The following is a 23,022-nucleotide window of genomic DNA, read 5'->3' as shown; positions in this document are numbered from 1 at the left end:
CCCACTTCATTGTATGAATAGAACGTACTTAGGAGACACTCAGTGCTGGGCCACCCTCCATGCAGACATCCTCCTCACCCTTTTGGGGTTCTGGCTGCACCCCAGGCCATTCTGTTGAAGGAAAACCTTAGGGGCATTGCTTGGGCTCCTGCATGTGCTCTGGGGCTGCCCCCTCTTTTCTATTTGGCTCTAATACTCTTTGATTTGGTGATTTGGTGTCTGCAGTTTGACACAAGCTAGAGTCATCAGAGAGGAAGGAACCTCAATTGAGAAAACAGAATGCCGCCCTGAGCTCCAGCTGTAAGGCATTTTCTTAGTAATGAATCAGGGAGGGTCTAGCCCATTGAGAATGGTGCTATGCCCGGGAGGATGGTCCTTGGTTCTCCAAGAAAGCAGGCTGAGTAAGCCATGGGAAACAAGTCAGTAAGCAGCACTCCTCCATGGCCACTGCATCAGCTCCTGCTTTTAGGTTCTTGCCCTGCTTGACTTTCTGTCCTGACTTCCTTCAGTGATGAACAGCAGTATGGAAGTGCAAGCCGAATAAACCCTATGCTCCCCACCTTGCTCTTTGGTCATGGTGTTGTCTCAGGAATAGAAGCCCTGACTAAGACAGCTCCCTCGGCAGGTCTTGGGCTCTTCCACACGCTTAGGCTTTTGACTTTGTGTGGTCCCGTTGCATCTCAGCTCTGTACTGTGAGCCTATTGCTTTCCTATGGGGATGCCTTCCTGAACCTAGTCCAGCATCTTTGCTGGGTCATCTACATTTCTTCTGTCCTCTCAGCATAGAGACCTTCTTTATGTGAGCCGGCCAGATAACTTGGGAATAAGTAGTTGTGAAGGGGAAGAGGGAAATCTGAAATTAACTGAAAACTTGGTGACTGCCATCTCATAGTTGACCGTGGAAATGATGGACAGTCACAGTAAACTTGGAAGTACACCTTTCTTACTTACCCACTTACTTAATTTTATACACAGGTCCCTCCTTTTCCTTTTATTCAGTTTTTGTTTTTTATTTTTGGTTTTGAGGCAGTGTCTCAGCAAGTTGACCAAGCTGGCCTTGCCCAGGCAGGACTTGAATTTGTGATCGTCCTTGCTCAGTCTCCTGAATTGCTTGGATTAAAGATTGAATGCATGATGAAGTCTTGCCTCCACATTAGCTGTCTGTACCTCTTTCTTTTTCTTCACATCGAGCCATCATCCAGCCTCCTCCCAAGCATAGTGTATGAGGATTGGGTCCTTGATTTACAGCACACATAGCTATTACTGGACCATCACAGCATCTGCTGCTTCTGCCTGGGCATTTTTGTTTGCACTGTGCTTACCACAGTAAGTTAGAGGTCTAGAATGTTACAGAAAAAAAAAACACAGTGGGATTATTTAGCTTTTGTCTTCCTTCCTTTCCCCAGGTTTACAGATTTGGGTCCAGAGGAATTTATTTCACTCACTAAATCATAAGCCAGTAGTAGACTAGAATAGATTCCAGTCTTGGACTAGACCTTCCTTCCAAACGCCATCCTCTGCTCTTGCCTGCATTGCACTAACCCTTCTTCCCTGTGCCTCTGCTGTGTCTCGTGTACCACCTGTTGCAAACCATAGCACACATGATGCCCTGTGGAGCTGTTTGATATTCCACAAGTCTTTTTTCCTGTTCTTAAATAAATTATGAACTCTTTGGGGACAAGAACTATATTGTAGTCATGGAAAGCAGTACATTTGTCACAAGCTTTCTAGTTAAAAGGCATGTGATCACAGACTAGAGACGTACGTGCCCTACCAGAGGACGCAGGTTCGGTTCCCAGAACTCATATTGGATAGCTCACAGTTGCCAGCTTCTAGGGACCCAACACCCTGTCTAGACTCTGGACAGTGTACTAACATGTGCTCATATCCATATACAAACACAACATATATATATACACATAATTTAATAAAACGAAATAAAAAGCATTTAAATGACATATGATCTGTTGTTCAGAGTGTGAGGTGTCATCATATGCACCAAACTGCAGCCAGGCAGATTTCAGTGTTGCCCAAGACTAGAAACATTTTCATTGCTTCATTTTCAAAAGAATAAAAAAAATATTTTCTAGGATGATGATTTTCAGTCATCTAAGATCATGTGATGCTTATCTTAAATGGTGGGGTAATTCATAGGATTTACTCTTCGTTTTATTTTAAAATAAATACTTAAATTCTTAGGGCAGATATTTAACAGCAAAACTGAAGGGTCATTATTTCAACTTCTTGGTGTTGAGAGAAACTCTTGACATATATTTCTCCAATGAAGGAACAGAAGCTTAGATGAACAGATTGGGAATTAGCTTCAATTACAACTAATTTTTAGCACTGGATATTTTTTAAAGATAAAAATTAGAAGAGTACTATTTGACAACAAATTCTGAACCTGTCATGAGGTGGCTATAACATGTCTAAAGACTTCGATGTATAAGTTTAAAATTTTGTGGTTTATATTTCAGAAATTTGTAGGTTATAACTAAAAGGAAACATTCTTTTTTGACTCTTTTTAAATTATTGTTACTGTCTTTTGAAACATGTACTCTAAAACATTTTTTTTTACACCATTAATTCTTCCTAAATGTTAACTGTTTGGTTTTAAGGAATACATTTTTTATTCTCTTTTCTTTTTGGAGCTTCTGGGACTAATGGGTTTTGTTTGACTTAACGTTTGAAGCCTCAGGACCTGGTAACAATAGAAACTGATGTGTTTCCCCGTTTCCCTCTGAACCCAGATCCCCTTTGCTGATGCTCTGGACCTGTTCAGAGGAAGGAAGGTCTATTTGGAAGATGGCTTTGCTTATGTGCCGCTTAAAGACATTGTGGCCATCATCCTGAACGAGTTCAGAGCCACACTGTCTAAGGCTCTGGCAGTAAGTGTTCTCTTTTCTGTCTTTATTTGACATCATTATAAATCCCTGGTGACTGTTTTGTGCTCTTCTACAGAGTAAGTTAATTTAATTTTCATAGTAACATTCTGATTGCCTGTGGTATTGTGTTGTTAATTGTGGAATCCTAGGTTTCTAAAGTATTAGTTGCCACTCATGGTTTTCTTATTGCTTCTTCTGATAGCTCTAATGGGTGACTGACTACTACTTATGGCAGTGGTCTCTAGGTTATCCATTAAATCATTTCTGCTTGGAGATGGACTTTATATGTGGTCCTTAAAAGCAATGTGGCCGTTGGTGGAAATAACTCCTAGATTTCTGTTGTGAATTGCTATAGTTCTATCAGTAGAGGGCATTGTAGGAGCAAATTTTGGTTTTCTTATTTTGTGGTGTTGGAAGTTGAAACCTAGGGCTTCGGCTTGCTAGGGAGTCATCTACTGCTGACCTGTGTGCCATCAGCCCTAGGAGAAAGTGTTTATATTTAAGTACTAAGAACAGTGATAGGCTACTGCTGAGTAAAAAGCCCAGAATTACGTGACATTCGAAGAGCTATGTTGAGTAAATGACAGCGTATTTAGTTTGTTGAAATCTTACTTCAGACTGATGACACTTGACTTTTAATCTAGGTCAGTTTCTTTTATGCTTTTTTGCTCTTAATGTGGAAGAGGACTTCAGAGTCTAAGGGCGGTCATGAAGCTGTAATGACAGTTGTGTAAGCATGTGGTCAACTTTCCTTTTGAGGTAAAATTGTAGTGTTTCTGGTACAAATAATTCTTATTATTGACTCTCTAGGGTCACTTAAGCATGCATCATTCAGTTATTTGGGAAGGCTAAAATATCTACTATTTTTATTTGGTGAGGCAGCTTATGGAAACACCTAACTGGTTTTCCATGAAAATCTGTATGTGTGGGTGTGTGGTGTTAATGATGGAACCAAGGGCCTTGTGTGTGTGCTAACACATTGTCTACTCCTGAATTATACTCTCAGGTCTGAGTAGGTATTTAGCTGTTAATGTTCTTACTTCATCTAATTCCATGCTATATTCTAAATATTTATTATGGTTAATGCTCTTAAATTGTTTCCCTGTGATTTACTCTGTCCCACAGTGTGTTTATGAATAAGAATAGTGACTCCACCACTATGGACCTATTTGTTTATTTGTTGGCATTCTCTTTGTTCTATGGTTCTTGTTTCAACCAGTTCTCTGTTTTGGATAGCATTTTTTTTGTGTGTGTGTGAAATAGGTACATTCTTTTCAGGACAGTAGACAGCAGTGAATGCTGTCCACTAATGCTCCTGTTCTCCATAGTCACAGAGCCATCACCAAGTATTTTTGAAAGCTTTGGGGATGTTGGTACCAACCTTGAGGCAGTTGAGGCTCCTTCTTCAATTCTGTTTCTAGTAACAGAAAGCCTCCTGATACTTCCCTGCTTCAGAGATTGTAGTACACACTACATTTTACTCCAGCTCCCCAGTTGCTGGTCACAGAAACAAATCTATGGTATCTTAAACAGTAATGGAGTATGTTAGTCCATAAATTCAAGAAGTTCAGAAGTCGTCTGAGCGACACTGGTGTCCTCATTAGTGTTCCAGCTGTTTCTCTGCAGTTGTTTTTCCATCGCATGTGCATATGCTTTGTCCTTGGTTTGGCTTCTCTCACATAGCAGAAGTGGGTCAGACATCATTTCTCTTGTAACATACCATCCACACAAACTTCTTTTTGTGTCCTTGAATTCTGTTCTTTGTATTAGTATTTATTATGCTTGAAATGGCTTAAGGCACAAGCTGTATCATTTCCTTATGGCTGCTCTGTCAAAGTACTATAGAATGGGGTCTCAGAAGAAACATTCATTGTCTCCTGATTACAGAGAGTTCATCTCTGAACTGTTGGGGAAGGGCTGCATCTGCTTCCAAGACACAAGGTTAGTGCAATCTGCTGAACAGGCACTGCTGCAAACTTAGGAACACACAGAATTCTGTCTTTACCCCTGTGCATTCAGATTCCTCCATTTTCTGCTCAGAGAATAGGGAGAAGAAGTAAAATCTTGTGAAAATCTACCGTATGGTCTTCTTCCCACATTGTATCATCAGGAAGATAAACAGCAAATCCATACCTAACACTTTGAACTGTGTGGAAGACAAATGTCCAGCAAGTGTTCTCCACAAATTTATGAAATGAATGGGTAAAAGACTGTAAAATGTATTTAAGCTTTGTAAAGCACTAACCAGAATTAGCTCTGAAACACTAGCAGGGTTTCTTGGCTTGCCTCCGCAGTTCCTCGCCTCTGCTTTCTCTTAAGATTGATCTTGCATTTCTGTTGAGGATATCACAATTTGGGAACATGCAGAGTGTCTTAATCCCATGAACCATCAAACTCAGTGTCAGAATCACAGCTTTAGGCAAGGCAATTCTTTTGGCCATGATAGTTGGCTAAGTGTACAATACAGCTTGGATAACGCCCCCAGATCTCGATGTTTTGAAGCTGTAACTGGCACTCCTTCACAATGTGAATATATTTGGAAATGGGGCCACTGCAGACACAGTAGAGCAGGGGGCTTTAATCCAATATAACTGGTATTATTATAAAAAGTAGAAATTTGGGACACATCTGGGTTATATTGTCACACACCAAATACCAATAACTTGGAGAGAGATGTGAAAGGCCCTTCCGCAACAGTTCAGGGGTGAGCAGTCCTACTTGCACCTCATTCCCAAACCTGTGGTACAAAGAATGTCCAAAGAATGTGCCATAACCACTCCTGGTGACCCATCCCTGATGAGGAAGTGCAAGATTACAGAAGCAGAAATGTCTGAGAAAGAATTTAAAGTCTTATTGTTCAAAAGAATTAACCATCACTTAGAAGAGACATGAATCAATTAGGGAAATTTATCTATGACCTTGACAAGGTAGTCTTCCAAATTAACAGAACAGTTAATGAATTAGAGTTGAAAGTTCAAAATATGGAGGGTCCATTTAGCAAGGAGTTTGAAACATAGAAGGAGATACTCAGATAAAAACCACAAGAGACAGCCCTGGATGGGTAGGCACGCCATTCAGAGTGAGTATTTATTTAGTGGGTTATGGAAGGAAAGGGAAGGGGAGGAAGTGGGTGGGGCTTGTCTCTTACAGGAACAGGATAGACCATTACATGAAGGACAGAGTCAGGACATATATAAGGAAAAAATTAAGGCATAATTCCTAAAAATGGATAATATTTCCAAGAAGTCTGGAGCACATTCAAGAGGCCAAGCTCATGCTGATGGTGTAGAAGGAGTGGAGGTAAAACTGAGCGGAATGGACAGACTGGTGAAACTACAGGAAAAGACCTCAGAACTGGATGGAAACAGGCTTTCAAGCACATAGCGCTTAGAGATCCAAGTAGACATGCCCAGAGAAGAAACTCTCCATGACATACAGTAGTCAGGATGTCAAAATAAAAAGTAGAGAAATAATCCTCTAAGTAGGAGAAAAACACTAACTTATATTCAAAGGCAGAAATATCAGAATTGCCCCAGGCTTTTCATCTGCAAGTGTAAAAGACAGAATGAATGAGATGCTTCTGGCTCTGAAAGTGAACAACTGTGAATCAGAAATGTTACATACTGCAAAGCTATCTTTCAAAATTGGTGGAGAAATACAAGAATTTCAAGGCAAACACAAATAAAAGGAATTCGTGAGAACCATGCCATCACTGCAGTAAGATCTTAGTAGAATGTTTATAGGGAGGAAGATAGCATAGCTACAGATAAACAAACTAGATTTGGGGAAACTGCATATCAGACCAGCAACTCAGTAAACCCTTAAAACTAACATGGGAACAGGAAAAGAAATAAGAAAAACCCAGCAAAACAGAATGTCACTTGTTTTAATCAGAGTTTCTATTGCTGTGATAAAACATCATGACTAAAAGCAACTTGGTGAGGAAAGGGTTTATTTTGCTTACACTCTGTCTGCATCACAGCCCATCACGGAAGGGAGTCAGGGCAGGAACTGCAGGCAGGAACCTGGAGGCAGGAACTGAAACAGGCCATGGAGGAGAGCTGCTTACTGACTTGCTTACATGACTTGCTCAGCCTGCTTTCTTACAGAACCCAGGACCACCATCCAGGGGCAGTGCCACTCATAGAGAAGTTGTCCCTCTCATATCAATCATCAGTCAAGAGACTGCACCACAGACTTACAGGCCAATCTGATGGAGCATTTCTCAGTTGAGATTCCCGCCTCCTAGATGACTAGTTTGTATTGTTGATATAGAACTAGCCTGCACAATTCAGTTTCTTTAAAACATCTGAAGTCTTTTTCAAAGTTCAAAGTTTCTCTAAGGTTTCCAAAGCCTCTCTAAAATATACACACTCTTTAACATGGTCAAAGTTCCTGTACAGTTCTAATTATATAAAATTTCAAACTGTGGTATCCTGTTATATATAAAAAAATCACTTCCACACTTTGTTCCTCCAAGTGGGAAAAGCCAGTGCACTGTTAGTTTCATTCAAATCAAAGCAAAACCAAAACTGAACAGTGCACAGCCCAGTGTCAGACTCCGTGGCTCATGATCGTTTATATTCCTGAGGGCTTGGCGCTGGAACTTCTCCAGCTTCGCCGTCCACGGCACAACTCTGAGTGCTCTGTGGCTTTACCAGCCCTAGGTTCCAGACTCCTCCCACAGTCCTCCTCAACCAACATGGTCAGGCTGTCACCGCAACACCCAACTCCTTGTACCAGTTTCTGTTTCAAGGTCTCAGTTACTGTGAGAAAATACCACGACCATAGCACCTTGGAGAGGAAAGAGTTTATTTTGCCTATAATTCCATATAACAGTCTACCTTTGAAGGATATTAGGGAAGGAACTCTAGGAAGGAACCTCTACACAGGAACTGAAACAAACCACGGAGAATGTTACTTGCTGAGCTAGCCTTCCTATAGCACCCAGGACCACCTGTCTAGGGGTAGCACCACTCCTAGTGAACTGAGCCCTCCCACATCAATCATTTGTCAACAAAATGCACCACAGACGTGTTCACAGGCCTGCCTGGTGGGGCATTTTCTTAATCGAGATTCCCTTTTCTAAAGTGATTCTATTTTGTGTCAAACTGACATACAACTAGCTAGCACAGTAATATAAATTTATAGGGGATAGCACTCTTTTCTATAATAACCTTAAATGTAAGTGGCTTCAACCCACTGTAGAAAGATGCAGACTCAGAGCTGGATGACAAAACAAGGCCTGACTATGTGCTGTCTCCAAGAAAAGCAGGTAACCAGGAAAGGCACCCAGATACTTAATAGCAAAGGAGGGAAACAAGCTACTTAGCAAACAGAAATTGTAAATAGGGTGCCACATCTAGTCTTACATAGACAAAGTAAGCCTCAAACCCATAACTAATTAGAAGAAATAAAAGGGATAATGCATATTAAAAGAATCAAGAAAATAGAACAATTGCAAACATTTATACATAAATTATTGGAGTCCCTAATTTTATAAAACAAACACAAAAAGATACAGAAGACCACATAGGTCCTGACACAATAATAATGGGATCTTGAATACTCCACTCTCAAGTTTAGATAGGTCTTCCAAATTAAAAACAAAGAAATTTCAGAGCTAAAATATACTATGAATGAATTGGACTTAACAGAGTATTCCACCCAACAGATGAGGAAAATACATCCTGTTAGAACCTGCATGCCGCCAAGGCAGTCCTAAGAAGAAAGTTTATAGCAATAAATTTTCATGTTAAAAAGATTTGAGAAATACCAAATAAATAACCCAACAATGCACCGCAAGACTCTCCAGAAACAAGCAGATGGCCCTGCGCACAGTAGATGCCAAGAAATAATGATTAGAGACGAAATTGAGTAAAAGAAAACTACACAAAGTCAGCCAAAGAAAGTGTTGGTTCTTTGAAAAAGTTAGTAAGACAGACAGTCCTTAACTAACTGACAAAGAAAGAGGGGGAAGACACAAATTGATCAAATTCGAGATCAAAAGGGTGCCGTTACTGCTGACCTGAATTGATTTCAGAATGTCGTTAGAAATTACTATGAAATTAATAATCTGAAAAACTGGATAACCCAGAATAGAAGAATTTTCCAAAGCATATCGTCCGCCAAAATTAATCCCTGCAGGTATAAAGAACTTAAGCAGCGAAATCGAAACTTTTAACGAAGACTCCACTCGAAGAAAAGCCCAAGACAAGATAGATTCACTGCTGAATTCTATCAAACTGTCAAGGAAGAACTCATACCAAATAGTTTTTATTATTACATTCAACTAAAGTATCATATTCACTAGTGTACAGTGGTAGCCATTGTAAGATGGGAATTAAAAATGGGTACGAGAAGAACAGAAGTAGATGGTAGTAGGTCATCTTGTATACGCCTTCTTTGGAATCATTACTGGAGAGTGCTGGTGTTATTGCTGGGAAGGTGTTTGCAGCAGGGATGTACAACAGAAGTATTTGGGGGGAGAAAAGGTTTTGGTGTTGGGTGTGTTGAACTTATGTAATTATGGGGCAGTGATAAATTTGGTTTGGAGTATGTATACATGTATTATATATACATATTGTATATATCCTCTGTACTATATATTAATTAGTCATTATGCTGACATCATTGAATAACAACTAAAACTTAGCAAAAATATTTCTAGGTTTCTGATTCATTAAGTTCACTCATTGGAAAACCAGTAAATGCATATTAAAGTTCTTTAAAATCCTAGAGTGCTCCGTACATGAGATGTTCATTTAAAGGGGTAGACTTCTGTGAAAAATAATATTTTAGGAAGTTTTACTTTTTCTTTTGATTTTATTCTACAGTGCTTTACACAGTTTATATTTTGTCATGGAAATTGATAGGGAAAACTTTGACGATTCACTCCTTTCTGGCCTTCTTTGGTTTCCAGAAAATGTTATTAGCATGGATAGCTGGTATTGTGAGTGTGAGAGGGTTTTAGAATTGTATGGAATCATCTGTGTATGGTCTTGGTCTTTTTCTTTAGATGTTAGAATACAGCTGCTTAATAGAGACCGTCTCAGATCAGTCTACTATAACCGGTTATTCTGTAGAGCGTGGGACGAACTGTAAGCATGTTTGTCTGTTCTGGAGGTGTCTGGTGAGGGCCTGCTTCTGGATTGGTGTGTGGTGATTATCTTGTTGTCTTCTCAGATGGTGTGTGTAGGGAGAGAGAAAGGACATGCTCTTGTGCCTTTTAATATAGGAGTTCATGAAGTCTTTCTTTATGACCTAATTGTTTTCCAAATGCCAGCAAATCATTGTCTTATTTACTTTGTGTGATAGGGCTTTGCAGAATGCTGCCTCCTCCTTTTACCATACGTGAGTGTAGTATTAGTTTTTTTTTTTAACATAATTTTTTTAGCCGAATCTTTGGTTATTTCATATCAAGTACCCCAATTCCACTAATTTCCTAGTCCCTCCATATCTGCCCCCATCCTTGTAACCTCCCCCAAAATTTAATTTAAAACAAAAAACAACCCCAACCCCCCAAACAAGCAAACAAAAACAAAAAAACCCAAAACAAAAACAAAACCAAGAAACCCCCCAAAACCAAAAACCAAAAGCATCTTGTTGATCCCTTGGGCAATGCCTGCTCCTCTATCAGCTACAGTGCTCTGTGCATGAACCGTTCCACTCCTCTGTGTTTCCTGCATCTCCATCATGTATCTGTCATAGTGGCATTTGAATTTGGTGCGTCATGCAGTGTACCTTTTTGCCCAATCAGCCCACACAGCTTTTCTTGTGAGTGTTCATCAGGGTGTTCAAGGCCTCTGGTCGTCAGCTACAAGGTCTCCGATACCCTGCTATTGCCCTGAGTCGTGGGGTTGCTGCCACTTTGAATCCACAGGGCCAGCCCTTCATGTGCTTCAGCAGCTCGTAGATGGGAAAGATGTTGGGGTGAGCCAACTCAAAGCTCTGAATCTGTGCCCTGGTGGTCAGTCTGTTAGCTTTCCCAGATCCAAACCAACATAGCTGGCTCCCCCTTTGGCCGGGTGAGTAGCAGGACCAGCTCTTCTTGCACCTGAGCCCGCAGGGCCAGCTGTCCCTGCTCTGGCTACACGAGGGGCAGGGTCAGTCCTTCCTCCCCACATACCACAATGCCATCTTAAAAATTATAATACTTTTACAGATTCTTTGAGAATGTCACCCATGTATACAGTGTATTTTTTGTATTCACTCCTCGATGTTTTCTTATATAAGAAGCTTTCTATTTTGTCTATGCATGTTTAATTGCAGAAATATGCATAGCTTCCAGACTCATGGAGTCTGTCAGTAAAGGACACAGGTCTTTTGCTGCAGGTCTAATGTAGCATCTTGAGCTCAGTGCCTTTTCAATAGTCTGGTGCCTTTCCTAGGCTCAACCAAACCTCTCCTCTGTATTGCTTTCTGGGATCACTCTAAAGCACTGTTTCCACGAACATTTTAAATACTTCAGTGACTGTAGGGTAAAGATTATGCTGGAGTTAAATTAATTATCTCTGAAGGCCAATGCCATGTCTTATGAAGATTAGCTACCTAGATCTGATGAGTTGCCTGTGAGAACTGTATGTTTGAATGCGAATTTTTGTTGTTAAAGGAAATCAGGATGGATGCAGTTCAGCTGTGTACGCAATGAGAACAAAGCACCTGCTAATATGCACCAGATGCCATGTGTAGAGCATTTCTGAGCTCCCAGGGACAAGTATTTCTGACTTCAGAAATCCGACTTGTGTGTTCACTTTTGTGCTTTTCTCTTTCTCCCTTACTCCTCGTAGAAGTCAGACAGTCCCACACTCCTTTGTGGGAGCTCCTGTTTCTGAGGTTATGTGTCCTATTAAGAGTTATTATTACCCATTTGAAAGCTTCAGTGCAGACTCTTAGGGAGTAATGAATAGTTTTCCACACTGTGCCTTGTTTCTCTTAACTGTGCCGACTAATACGTCTGTGAAACACTGATTTTATACCCGTTGCCTACTTGTGATGAGAAAGTGTCAGCTGATTCAGTTGCTAGGAAACAGCCGATTACTGAAATAGTTTTGGGAGGGGGTACTTGCAAATCCAATTTTTCGACAGTTCTGCTCTCATAGAACACAAATGTATTCAGCCACTACAAAGAAAGATGTATCACCTGTTGGGGTTTCAATTTAAAATCTTTCGAACAGGGGGAGCTGTAATATGAAAAGTGTTACAGGATTGATTAAGTGTTGAGGGTGTAATTTTAAAACAGAGACTGGGCATCAAAAAGTAATAATTATGTACCTGTATGACTATGGGTTTCAGTTTTCCGATTCATCATTAATGAGAGCAAGAAGAACTAGGGAGGAGGAAATAAAACCTAGCACACATGGCACATTAGAATTAACATAAAAGAACTCTATTAATTAAATCAACTTCATAAGATAGAAGTGGGATTGGCCATATAGTAGATTAAGTCACTCACATGTCCTTCTTCACTTTGGTTGCTTAATCTGTGCCAGAGAAAGAATATTGAAAAGGAGTGTTTGGTCTTCTTTTATAACTGACCGATTTTTTTTTGTAACTATAATTTTATGGTTTTGAACCTAAGGTCTTGTGCATACAAGGAAATCACTGTGCTACTGACTTTTCTCCCTAGCCCCTAGCCAAAGGCTGTTTATTTTATGTCAAGTAAGTAACTTTTCTTAAGTATTCAGTGTGTGAGGCCAAACCCCTGCTGGGGAGACAGTGTGCCTGGGCTTCCAGGACACAGCAGCAAGGGGGAGGGGTGGGGGAGGGGAGATGGGAAGCAATGTGAACAGCTGCATGCATGGTCAAGTGAGAGAAGAGTGTGTATGAAGTAAAGAGACCACAAATATGATACAGCGACGAACTTGGTCTGAGACTTAATTGTACAGAGGGCTTCAAAGATGTCAGCTTTGGTTTGAGTTTGGCTTTTTTTTGGAAAACAGATTAAAATGTTTTATACTAATTTTAAGTTTGTAAGCCATCCTGTAAAATTTTGTGAAGTATCAGAATATGTGAAGATAGAACTATATAGTTTATATTTTGATAGTATGGTATGTAACATTTAGAACTCACTAATTTCTTTCAAAATATTTTCTTAAAATATCACAATATTTCTCTTTCTTCCTCCTTTCTTCCCTCCTCTTCCTCCCTTCCTTTCCTTCCTTCCTCCCTGTCTCCCCCTCACATTCTTTTTCTGAGATAGGTTGTTACTATGTAGTACAGGCTGTTCTCAACTTGTTATCTTCTTGCCTTAGCATCCCAAGTGTGGGTATCACAGGCATGAATAACTCCACCAAACTCAATAGCATTAAATGACTATATTATCTATCACTGAGATATTATGAAATTGTTTATGTCTATGGTCTGCATGTTTGTACATGCACCATGTTCCAGAAGAGGTTCTTGGGTCCCTGTTACTGGATTTATAAATGGTTGTGAGCCACCATGCAGGTGCCAGGAACCAAACCTGGGCTCGCAGCAAAAGCAGCCAGAGCTCTTTACCACTGAGCCATGGCCAGCCCCATCACGTATATTTTAGTAACTTACTTTTCCATCTCAGTGACACTGGACGTCATCATTTCTAGCATTTGTGCAGTCACATGCAGTGTTGTATGAACTTCTTATCTAAACCTTGGTCTTTATTTTTGTATGTTCATGTAAATTTAGAGATTATTGAGTCAGAAAGTCTTTTTTGTTGCTTTTTGTTTGTGTATGTGCAGGTGAGTGCATACATGTGGAATCCGGAGGTTGATGTCAGGTGTCTTTTCAATGACTCTCTACCTCATCTCTGAGACAGGATCTTTCACAGAACCCAGAGCTCACCAATTTGACTAAACTTGCCCCAGGAGTCTCTCTCTTTTTTTTCTTTCTGCTTTTTCAAGGGCTAGGATTACAGGCGCATGCTGCCCTCCTGGCTTTTTATGTAGGTCTTGAAGTGGGGCCACTCTAAACTCCAGTCCTCATGCTTACACCACAAAGTTTTACTAACTGCCAACCCAAGTTTAAGTAGTTTAATGCACTTGATGCTTTCTGGAGCTACCTTTTCTTTTCTTTTTTTAAATTTTTTTTTATTGAGCTCTACATTTTTCTCTGCTCTCCCCCCCACCGCCTCTCCCCTCCCCTTTCAACCCTACCTCACCAGAAATCACTTCCTTGCTTGCAGGAACTCATGAGGGTCCCGTGCTCGGAGCAGCTACAAGTATAGAAAAACAAGTTGTTTACCTACAGCAAGCAAAAGATCATAGAAAGTTCAGGGTCTGAGGGTCTACAGCTCCCAACAGCTCCCCCTTTTCTATATAATTAGACCAGGCCTGCCTTAGGTTACCAAAGCGCAAATTCACATCTTACCTGTCATCAGGAACACTTGCCTCTACACGCAAGGCCTCTATCTTAGGTTGATTGTGACAGGCTCCTGTTTTACCTGTCTCTGGCTCACTGGCCTTCTTGTAGCATGTTGACCCATAGAGTGACTGGTTGTTTTGCTTTTCTAACCTTCAGTTTGAACCCCAATATCTGTCTCTGGGTTTTTATTAATCGTGCTACATTGAAGGGTATGGATGTTGTCTTAGAGTGTAAGTGCTATACAAATAGTTAGAAATTAGTGTAAGAGCAAAGGTACCGGCTATAAGTGTGCTGATGAGGATCATGGAAGATGTGACCAGAGTCTGGAAGAGTTTGGGAAAGTGAAGAGTGCTCTCCAGGATGTGAGTGACTGTTAGGGAGATCTGCTGTGGCAAGGATTGAGATGCACCTGGGCTTCAGCTCAGAGAAGGAATGTTAGCAGAGTAGAGATTCTTAGGAAGCCATTTTTCATATCTGCAAAGGATGATCACAGACAATATAAATTTGAAGGTGAATGTGCCTCATATAGTTGAGAACATAGATACAAAGAAGTATATTGTTCCTTTCCCAACTTGGTGTTCTTAGTGTTTACTGTACAGCATTATATATTATAAAGTAATATTATAAAATAGTGCCTATTCATTGCATCTAAAGTAAGAAATTGAGGAAGAAGTATTTTGTATTAATTTGTAATATAAAACATCGATCACATATAAGAGATTTTTTTTAAGGTATACGGCATCACTGCTCGAAGAGAATTTTTTTTTTTAAAGAAAATTCTGTATGGTGAGAGCTATTTTCTGTTTTCTTTTATTTTTTTAAGTTTAACTTATGTGCTCATTCTTTTAGAGTTTCACATTATGCACCCAAAATCTGCTCACCTCCTGGTTTCTCCATATCCTTCCCACACCTTTGCAGCACCCCCCACCAAAGAAAACAAAACACAGTAAGCAAGCTAGCAAACAAACAAACAAACCAAACCTAGACAAAAGAAAAAACAAGAAAGTTCTTTGTTTCTCCTTCTTTCCTGCCTTTCCAACACCTCTTCATTTGTCCTGGTGGCACTGGGGGCCTCCGTGTGTCATAAGTATAGCCTTTTGTCCTATCGGCTTTACTTGCAAATGTTCCGGTACACCATCTTCACTGTATCCTCACAAGAACTCCTCTGGCATATCCTGTGGTTACCCTAGTCTTGGAGATCTGCAGGTATTGTTCCACAGGACCAGTCCCCTCACGAGCTCCAGCAGGTCCTATATGGGGTAGATGCTAGGGTGGGCTAACCCAAGGCCTGGCTGTGGTAACTGAGCTGGGACCTTCCACCTCAGGTGATTGTAGTGTAGCATGAATACTTCATAGGAAAAACTTCTCCAGACAAAGGAGAATAGGAGGTATATAAATAAGTCTTCAACGTGAGTGGATACTAGTGCCATGGCAGTAAGATTCAGTGGGAAATAGCTAGATAGGGGACCATGAAAATGAGAAGAAATTTTAAGGAGGTAGTCCAAGGAGAGAAAGTTTGCATTAGTCAAAGTATTTTTTTTTTAATTTAAAGAAGCCCAAGTCCAAATTTAAGAGAAAAAAGGCGATTAAAGACTAAATTTAGAGTTGGTTGTATCTCCTGTGATCTTATGTTTTTATTTCATCAACTGTTTCATAGTTGCCCCCATGACCCATGCTCTATAAAGAACTTTGGTTTGAAACCCTTTCCATAATTTGGTTTTGCTATGTCCATGAGAGAGAGAGGTTTGTCTCTTCCTTCCCAGACATGGTCATCTTTTGTATCTCTGCTTAGACTGAATCTGTAGAGGTGAAGCCCTATAGATGTTAGGCATGGGCACTCAGTGCTAGATTGTACTTTGAAGTGAATTGTAAGAGAAAGTTTGGTGATAACAGGTCTCTTTGCATATTGGGAATCAAAGAACAACAACTTTAGTTTTGGACACGTTTGACTTACAGTGCCAAAGAAATAGACACCTGTGATGACATCTGACATGTAGCTGGAAGTCAACCCTAATGTTCAGAAAAGAAGCTGTGAAGAGGGTGTTGTTCAATGATGTGATGATGTTGGGTTGGACATAAAATAGGGTGAAAGGAGTTGAAGATATACGTCTAGGGGACATTCCTAAGTATGGAGTAGATGGAGGAGGTACAGCTGAAGAAACTGGAAAAGCAATGTGCTGGAAGGATGAAGTGAACTCGGGGTATAGTCTTTGAGAACATGAAAAAAGTAGCCACTAGTCAGGCGTATTAAGTGCTGTAGGGGAGATGGAGAAGATGGAGCAGAGGCCATTGTGTTCTTGTGACTTTGGGGAAAGCTGTGGAGAAGGAACAGACCTTCTGTCAGGAGGTAAAGGACTGTGGTGACATCTGGAGTAGAGAGACAAACTGCAGGGTCTCCACATTTCACTGTGTGCATTTGGAAAGTCGGTCAGGGAGTCTGGAACCAGGGGCACAGCCCTGGCTTTGTCTTGAGATTTTCATCACCTTGTTATGTTTGTCCATTTGGATAACTTCACTGATGTTTAGATTCTTTTGTTTTAATGATCTGACAGCTCTCTAGTGTGGAAAACTTGGGTGAATGTTTTGTGTTACAGTTTTAGTGTTCATTAAGCATTATTGTGTAAGCAGTAAGCAGGTGCTAGTGAATCTGATCGTTTGTGGCATCTGTTTTTGTTGTTGATGTGACTGTTCTTTGTAAGAACGGTTGCTGTTAATATTTTGACTGTCACATCTTAGACAGACTGTTAAAGAATAGGTATTTCCATTCTATCTCTCCTCCCGTCTGTCCTAGCCTTTCTTATATACTCTGACTTCATTATTGCCAGAGGAGAAGGCTGAGTATCGATGGGCAGAGCCCCTGCCACTCAAGATTTCATTTTCCTGTAGTTCTGAAGTGCTGTCTTTTACATTTCCACTTTCTCTATTTAGAGAGCCGTCTCTTTGCAGGTGCGATGCTGATAGAATTTATCTGCTGAAAATGAAAGTCTGTGCTCTTGGATCTCTGGCTTCAAAATAATCATCTAGAGTACATACAAGATGTAAGAGGCAGATGAAAGATGCAGAGATGCCAGTCTTAATTTACAAGAGGTTCTTATCAGCAGGACAGGATCATGACTCATACCGTCTTCAAAATGTTTCTGGCGTTGTTATCTGAGCTGTGATATTTCATCAAACATACAACTTGAACTTACAGAACTCTAGTTTTCTTGTTGAATTTATATAGGCAATAGCAGATGCTAAATTCAAAAAGTATTTCTTATAAAAGCTTTACATTTGGGCTGGGGCGAAGGCTTTGTTGATAGTGCTTGCTGTGTAGCCAGTACCCGAGTTCAGATCCCCAGGACGGCGATCACAGTGCTGGTGCTGTGGGGACTGGCCAGATAGCCTAGCTCTGGGTTTACTGAGAAACCTAGGCAAGTCATTAAGGAAGAGATGTGACGTCAACCTGTGGATCCACATGCATGCATGCACATGTCGACCTGTGCACATACCACCCACATCTGCATCACAGGCACACAGATGCTTTACATTTTTTGGGTAATGTTTAAAAATGAATTCTATTTACCTTCAGCTTGTGGAAAATCTGAATATTATTGCATTTCATGGGAGCTTTAGTTAATGACCACCAGTGGTGGTCTCATTTAGAATTTACTTCCTCGTAAATTAGTTTTTTAAATCACTGTTCCATAGATTTGAATGTAGTTACTCTTTATGCAAATGGAAGTTCCTTTCTGTTAGGTAGTTTTTATTGTGACTGAGTTACTTTCCCTTGGAGTGATGAAATGTTAATAAATGAAACTTAAAGGAGGAAGGGTCTTTGGGCCCACAGAAGGCTTCAGTCCAACACAGTGGACAGTACATGGTAGCAGGCAGGGAAGGCATGGAATCAGAAGCAGGAGGCTGGCATATTACATCTGTGCCCAAGAAGAGGGAGAATGGGGCCATAAAGCCCCAAGGCCTGCTCCTAGTGAGCCACTTCCTCCAACCAGGCTCCACTCCTTAAAGATTCTACAGTCTCCCCAATGGGCACCACCAGCTGGTGACCAGCTGTGCAAACATGAGCTGTGGGGTCAAAGCACAATGGTGACAGAGTCCCAGGCAGCAGACACAATAAAGATGAGAACTGAAGCCCAGCCAGGTCAGCTTGTTCTCATCACATGCCCAGGGAAAAATGGAAGTTGTCAAGGGTTTGGAATACCTAGCCTGATTTCCATCTTATTTTAATAATTTAACAAAGGTGTTTATAAAGTGAAAAAAATTAATATTCATTTTTTTCTCTTTAGGTAGTTATGTTGACTACTAAAATTTAGAATTTACTTTAGAGATTGTTACTATTAAAAAAGACTTTAAAATAGCTTTGTTAGATCTGTCAAAGTTTCAACAGTGATAGTAATGTTTACACTTTTCTTGATGAATTATATTTTTCATGTTGTGTGGCTAGTATACAAATGACATTGTTTTATGCTAAATAAGTTTTTTTCCTAGATGCAGCAGAACTCTGTTTATACTGTGACCTTTTAGAATAAATTGGCAAGTATGTCAGGTTTGCCACGAGGTGGGATGGAAAATGCATTTTCAGGGAGATCGCTGGGCTGCCGCATTTACTTGAAATTTTAAGCAGTGAGATAAAAGACTTTATGTTGAAACATGAATGATGATTAACGAGCAGCATGTCACTCGGAATTCACTGCAGGTGCGGCGTTTCCATGTCAGCTCAGAGCGGCTCCTTGTAGCACAACGGAGGATTTTATAATAAGCACACAAGGTTAAGTGTGCCACGGCAATAGTGGAGCAAAGCAGGAAAAACTCGGCGTCTCTTTTCACTTTGAAATTGACTTCTTAACCTGTCCAATGCCTGTTTTCATATCTTCATTAATATTTTATCTTTGTATTTTTCTGATGACCTATCGCCCTTAAAAAAATTCTGGGAGCTTCTGACTTTGGAGCTTATTTTAACAAACTTCTCTGTGCTTTCCTATGGCACCTGTAATTTTCTGTTACTTTTCGAGTAAGTTTACATATAAACTTCCTTCTGAGCATTGACCTGGACAGTTGAGGTGACTGCAGTGGATCAGGAAGTTGAAGTTGGGAAGCTTGTGAGAAACCCTGTCAGCATTCAGGGCGTGAGATGAAGTCATTATTAGTCTCTTGAGGTAGGTTTGTGTGAAGTGCTAACTGACTTGCAATGGGAAAAACCAAGGGAAGCTTCCTATTGTTTCAATACACATTTCTCGCTAATTTAACTTTGAGGGATCAAGGGCTGCCTGGTGGTTTCAGCCCTGAGAATAGTAAGCACTGTGATTGCTATGATCATCATGAGGTGGTAAATCATTTGGTCAGTTCAGGAGCCTAAAAGGTTCCTCTGGTGAGTTGAATAAGAACGCCCCATAGGCTTATATGTTTGAATGCTTAATCGCCAGGGATTATAACTGTTTGAAAGGATTAGAGAAGGATTAGGAGTTGTGGAGTAAGTATGGTGTTGATGGAAGAAACCTCAAATGCCCTCCTCCCCCACCATGGTCCAGTGTGTCTTTCTCTGCTTGCTGTCAGTGGATCAGTATGTAACTCTCATCTGCTGCTCTGGCACCATGTATGCTGCCATGCTCCCATCATGCTTCCCACCATGATGATAATGAACTGTAAGCAATTGAAATATAAGCAGTCCCCCAACTGAGTGCTTCCTTTTAATAAGAGTTACTTTGGTCATGGTGTCTCTTCATAAGAGTAGAAGCCCTAAGACAGTTCTTGTCTGAAGATGAAGGCATACCTTTTGATTCTATATCAAGTGCCTTTTATGTGTCTGCGTGTGATGGTGGAGAGTGCATGTCTACAGGTGTGTGTGTGTGTGTGTGTGTGTGTGTGCGCGCGCGCGCGCTATGGCATACATGTGGAACTCAAAGGACAACTGGGAGTAGGTTCTCAGCATAGGTCCTGGGAATTAAAACTCAGGTCCCCAGATTGTATGGAAAGTGCTTATATCCTCTGCATGATCTCACCAACCCCATTCCATTTTGTGTGCTTTTTTTTTTTTTTTTTTAATTCTGAGTGTGTACCTGTGTGCATGTCTGTGAGAGTGTGTAGCTCGGAGGACAGCTCATGGAGGTAGTTTTTCCCTTCTGTCATGTGGGTGTGTGGGCTCAGGCAAATGTCACTACCCATGGAGCTATCTTGCCAACCTTATGCTGTGCTCTGAGATTTTTTTCTTTCAACTTTATACATTTCATAAATATTTGAGGAGATTTTTGAGAACAAATATGTCAAGATTGCATTTTAAGGGAAAAAAAAACTTTCCTGGAATTGTATTTTAATTATTCTACTTCTCACCCTCATTGAATAGTGAGAATTTATGTTGATATTGTTTGTGTTACAGTTTTTTTGGGATGTTGTAGTTCGTGTATAAAGGACATGATGCTATCTTGTATGAACATGCTAAGGGGATTGAACCCTGTTCCCGCGTGAGTTCTTTCCTGCAGTGGTAAGGTGGACAGGACTCATTGTGTGTGCTCTAATGCTGCTTTGCCTGGCATTAAGAATATTTTAATTTGAATTTACAAATGTAATTTGGGAGATTAACAGCAAGTTTCAAGCTGTTTCGAGTTAATTTAAATTTTGATGGGAGGCTCAGATAGTGATAATTTCCTGAGGGTATGCTAGGGACCCCGTGGCTGCTTAGACTGGAGAGAGCCTAGATTAAAACTAACTCGTGGGGGAGGTAGTTGTAGTGGGCATGTGGCTTAATTTCAGGCATTTATAACTGCTTTTTCTTTAGTAATTCAATGTTTATTTATGCCCTGAAAGTAGTTAAAGTTTCTTTAATGGACAAAAAGTATTAATCCTTTCATTATCTTACTGAGGAAATACAATTTTTGAGGCAAGTTTATAAGAAATTGAATATGAATCAACACCAAGATGAAAGTTGCTATTTTGCCACCTTCATCCCTATCTTATTTCTGAAATCAAATCTAGGAAGACTAAAACTAACAAGCAGAATGTAGTGTGGGATTGCTCTTGATGTCCCACTCTGTTTAAATCATTCCTGTCTCCAGGCAAAGAGACTCTGGAGAAAGAAGCAATGAGGCTGTTGATAATCTTTGCCTAAAGCACTGATTCTCAGCTGTTTTCTTTGTATTTATTCAGATTTCTTCTCCCTGGGAAAGCACTCTTATAAGTGTTATGGGGGTGGGCGGTGAGATTGTCTTGGGGGGACAACCTAATGTTGTAATTTTTAATTTGCGTTTGGAGGGATGAACTGGCAGTGCAGCCTCTAATTGATTATTCACACTTCCCTACAGACGCTATGACTTTTCCCTAAAAATCTCTGTCAAGACTTTCTCCTAACTTTTTATTTGGAAATGACTTTACACTAACACAGATGGTGGTAAACAGTACAGAACATTCCTTCAGTACATGTGGCTTTCCTCAGTCCCATCTTATGTAACTTTGGTGCTGTTAGTAGTAAGCTTTGTTCAGATCTCCCCAGGTTCAGGTTTTACGTGTCATTTGCAGTGGCTCATGTGGCTATTCTGTGACTCCTGGTACTACTGCCATCAGCATATAGAGCTTTTGTCCACCCCGAAGCTTGCCACTTCATGGTAACCCTCTCATCCTTGGAACAGAGCCTGCTCTTTGTCTTCATCATTGAGTTAAGGCCAGAGTGCTGTATCCGTGGGATCATGCTGTTGTTAGAGAAGGACAGATATTCAGAGGAAAGTCTTCAAAGGGCTACTGCATTCGTGACTCAACTCTGCATCTAATTAGGACAAATAGAGATTTATAACCAAAGAGCAATGGTGAGACTCAAAGATTATTATTGAGAAAAACTATCAAGGTTAGCAGTTGGTCTTCCTAGACCAATTCACAGGATTCTTGCTAAAGACAGGTATTAGTGGTACAGTATTGAGAGCAGAAGATTTCCAGTAAACAGCAGGATTCTTAAGACTGGACAGAGTATGTCAAAGACAGAATCAAAGGGTGGGGACCCTGTCAGAAAGAGCACTTAGAGGAGCCCTGCTCAGGCCGTGACAAGGAGAGCACTTAGTTACTGTTGTGGTCTGAACTGTGGCATGACCTTTCCTCAACAACTGTATGTGGAAGATCTGATGTCTTGTACCTCAGAATGTGATAACAGTTAGGATAAGGCCTGAAAGAGGATGATTAAGTTAAAATGAGACTCTATGAAGGGGGTCCTGTTCTAATCTGAATGATGGTTTCTTAAGGAGACAGAGAGACACAAGGATGCAAGTGCAGAGGAAAGAAAGGCCATGTGAGAAGGTGGCTGTCTTCTTCTATTTGTACTTTTAAGAAATCCCAGTTCAGGAGCCTGGGGCATATAAGATCAAGTGCTGGCAGATTCTCGGTCTGCTGATAGTGCTTTTTACTATGCCTTTATGTGGGTCCTTCTAGGCACCCTTTGTGAAGGGTACTAATGCCATTTATGAGGGTTCCATCTTTATAAACTAATTACTACTGGAGGTTTCTCTTCCTGCCCGCCAGTTCCTGAATAACCACTCTGAGGCTTAATACTAATTACAGAATGTTTGGCCAATGGCTCAGGCTTCTTACTGACTAGCTCTATATATCTAAATTAACCTATTTCTGTTAATCTGTGTATTACCACGTAGCCTGCAGCTTACCGGTAATGCTATGGTATCTTATTCCTCTAGCAACTGTTGGTGTTTCCTTGACTCTGCCTTCTTTTTCCCTGTATCTTTGCTTGGATTTTCCACCTGTCTCTCTTCTGCCTGGCTATTGGCCAAATCAACTTCTTTATTAACCAATGATAATTAAAAACATATTC

General features: G+C 40.5%; 1 protein-coding gene across 3 annotated transcripts in view; it reads left to right on the top strand.

The window, feature by feature from the left end:
• Prim2 (DNA primase subunit 2) overlaps positions 1–23,022 on the top strand; it is a 250,298-nt gene that overhangs the window by 96,582 nt on the left and 130,694 nt on the right. For all 3 annotated transcript variants that reach the window (XM_057794656.1, XM_057794657.1, XM_057794658.1), the window contains one exon: positions 2,751–2,888. In XM_057794656.1, the coding sequence (XP_057650639.1) occupies positions 2,751–2,888 (138 nt within the window). The remainder of the gene's footprint in view (positions 1–2,750; positions 2,889–23,022) is intronic.

Source organism: Chionomys nivalis, chromosome 19 (genome assembly GCF_950005125.1).
Source record: "Chionomys nivalis chromosome 19, mChiNiv1.1, whole genome shotgun sequence".
In the NCBI taxonomy this organism is placed as follows: Eukaryota; Metazoa; Chordata; class Mammalia; order Rodentia; family Cricetidae; genus Chionomys; species Chionomys nivalis.
This window is presented reverse-complemented; position numbering and strand designations above follow the sequence as displayed.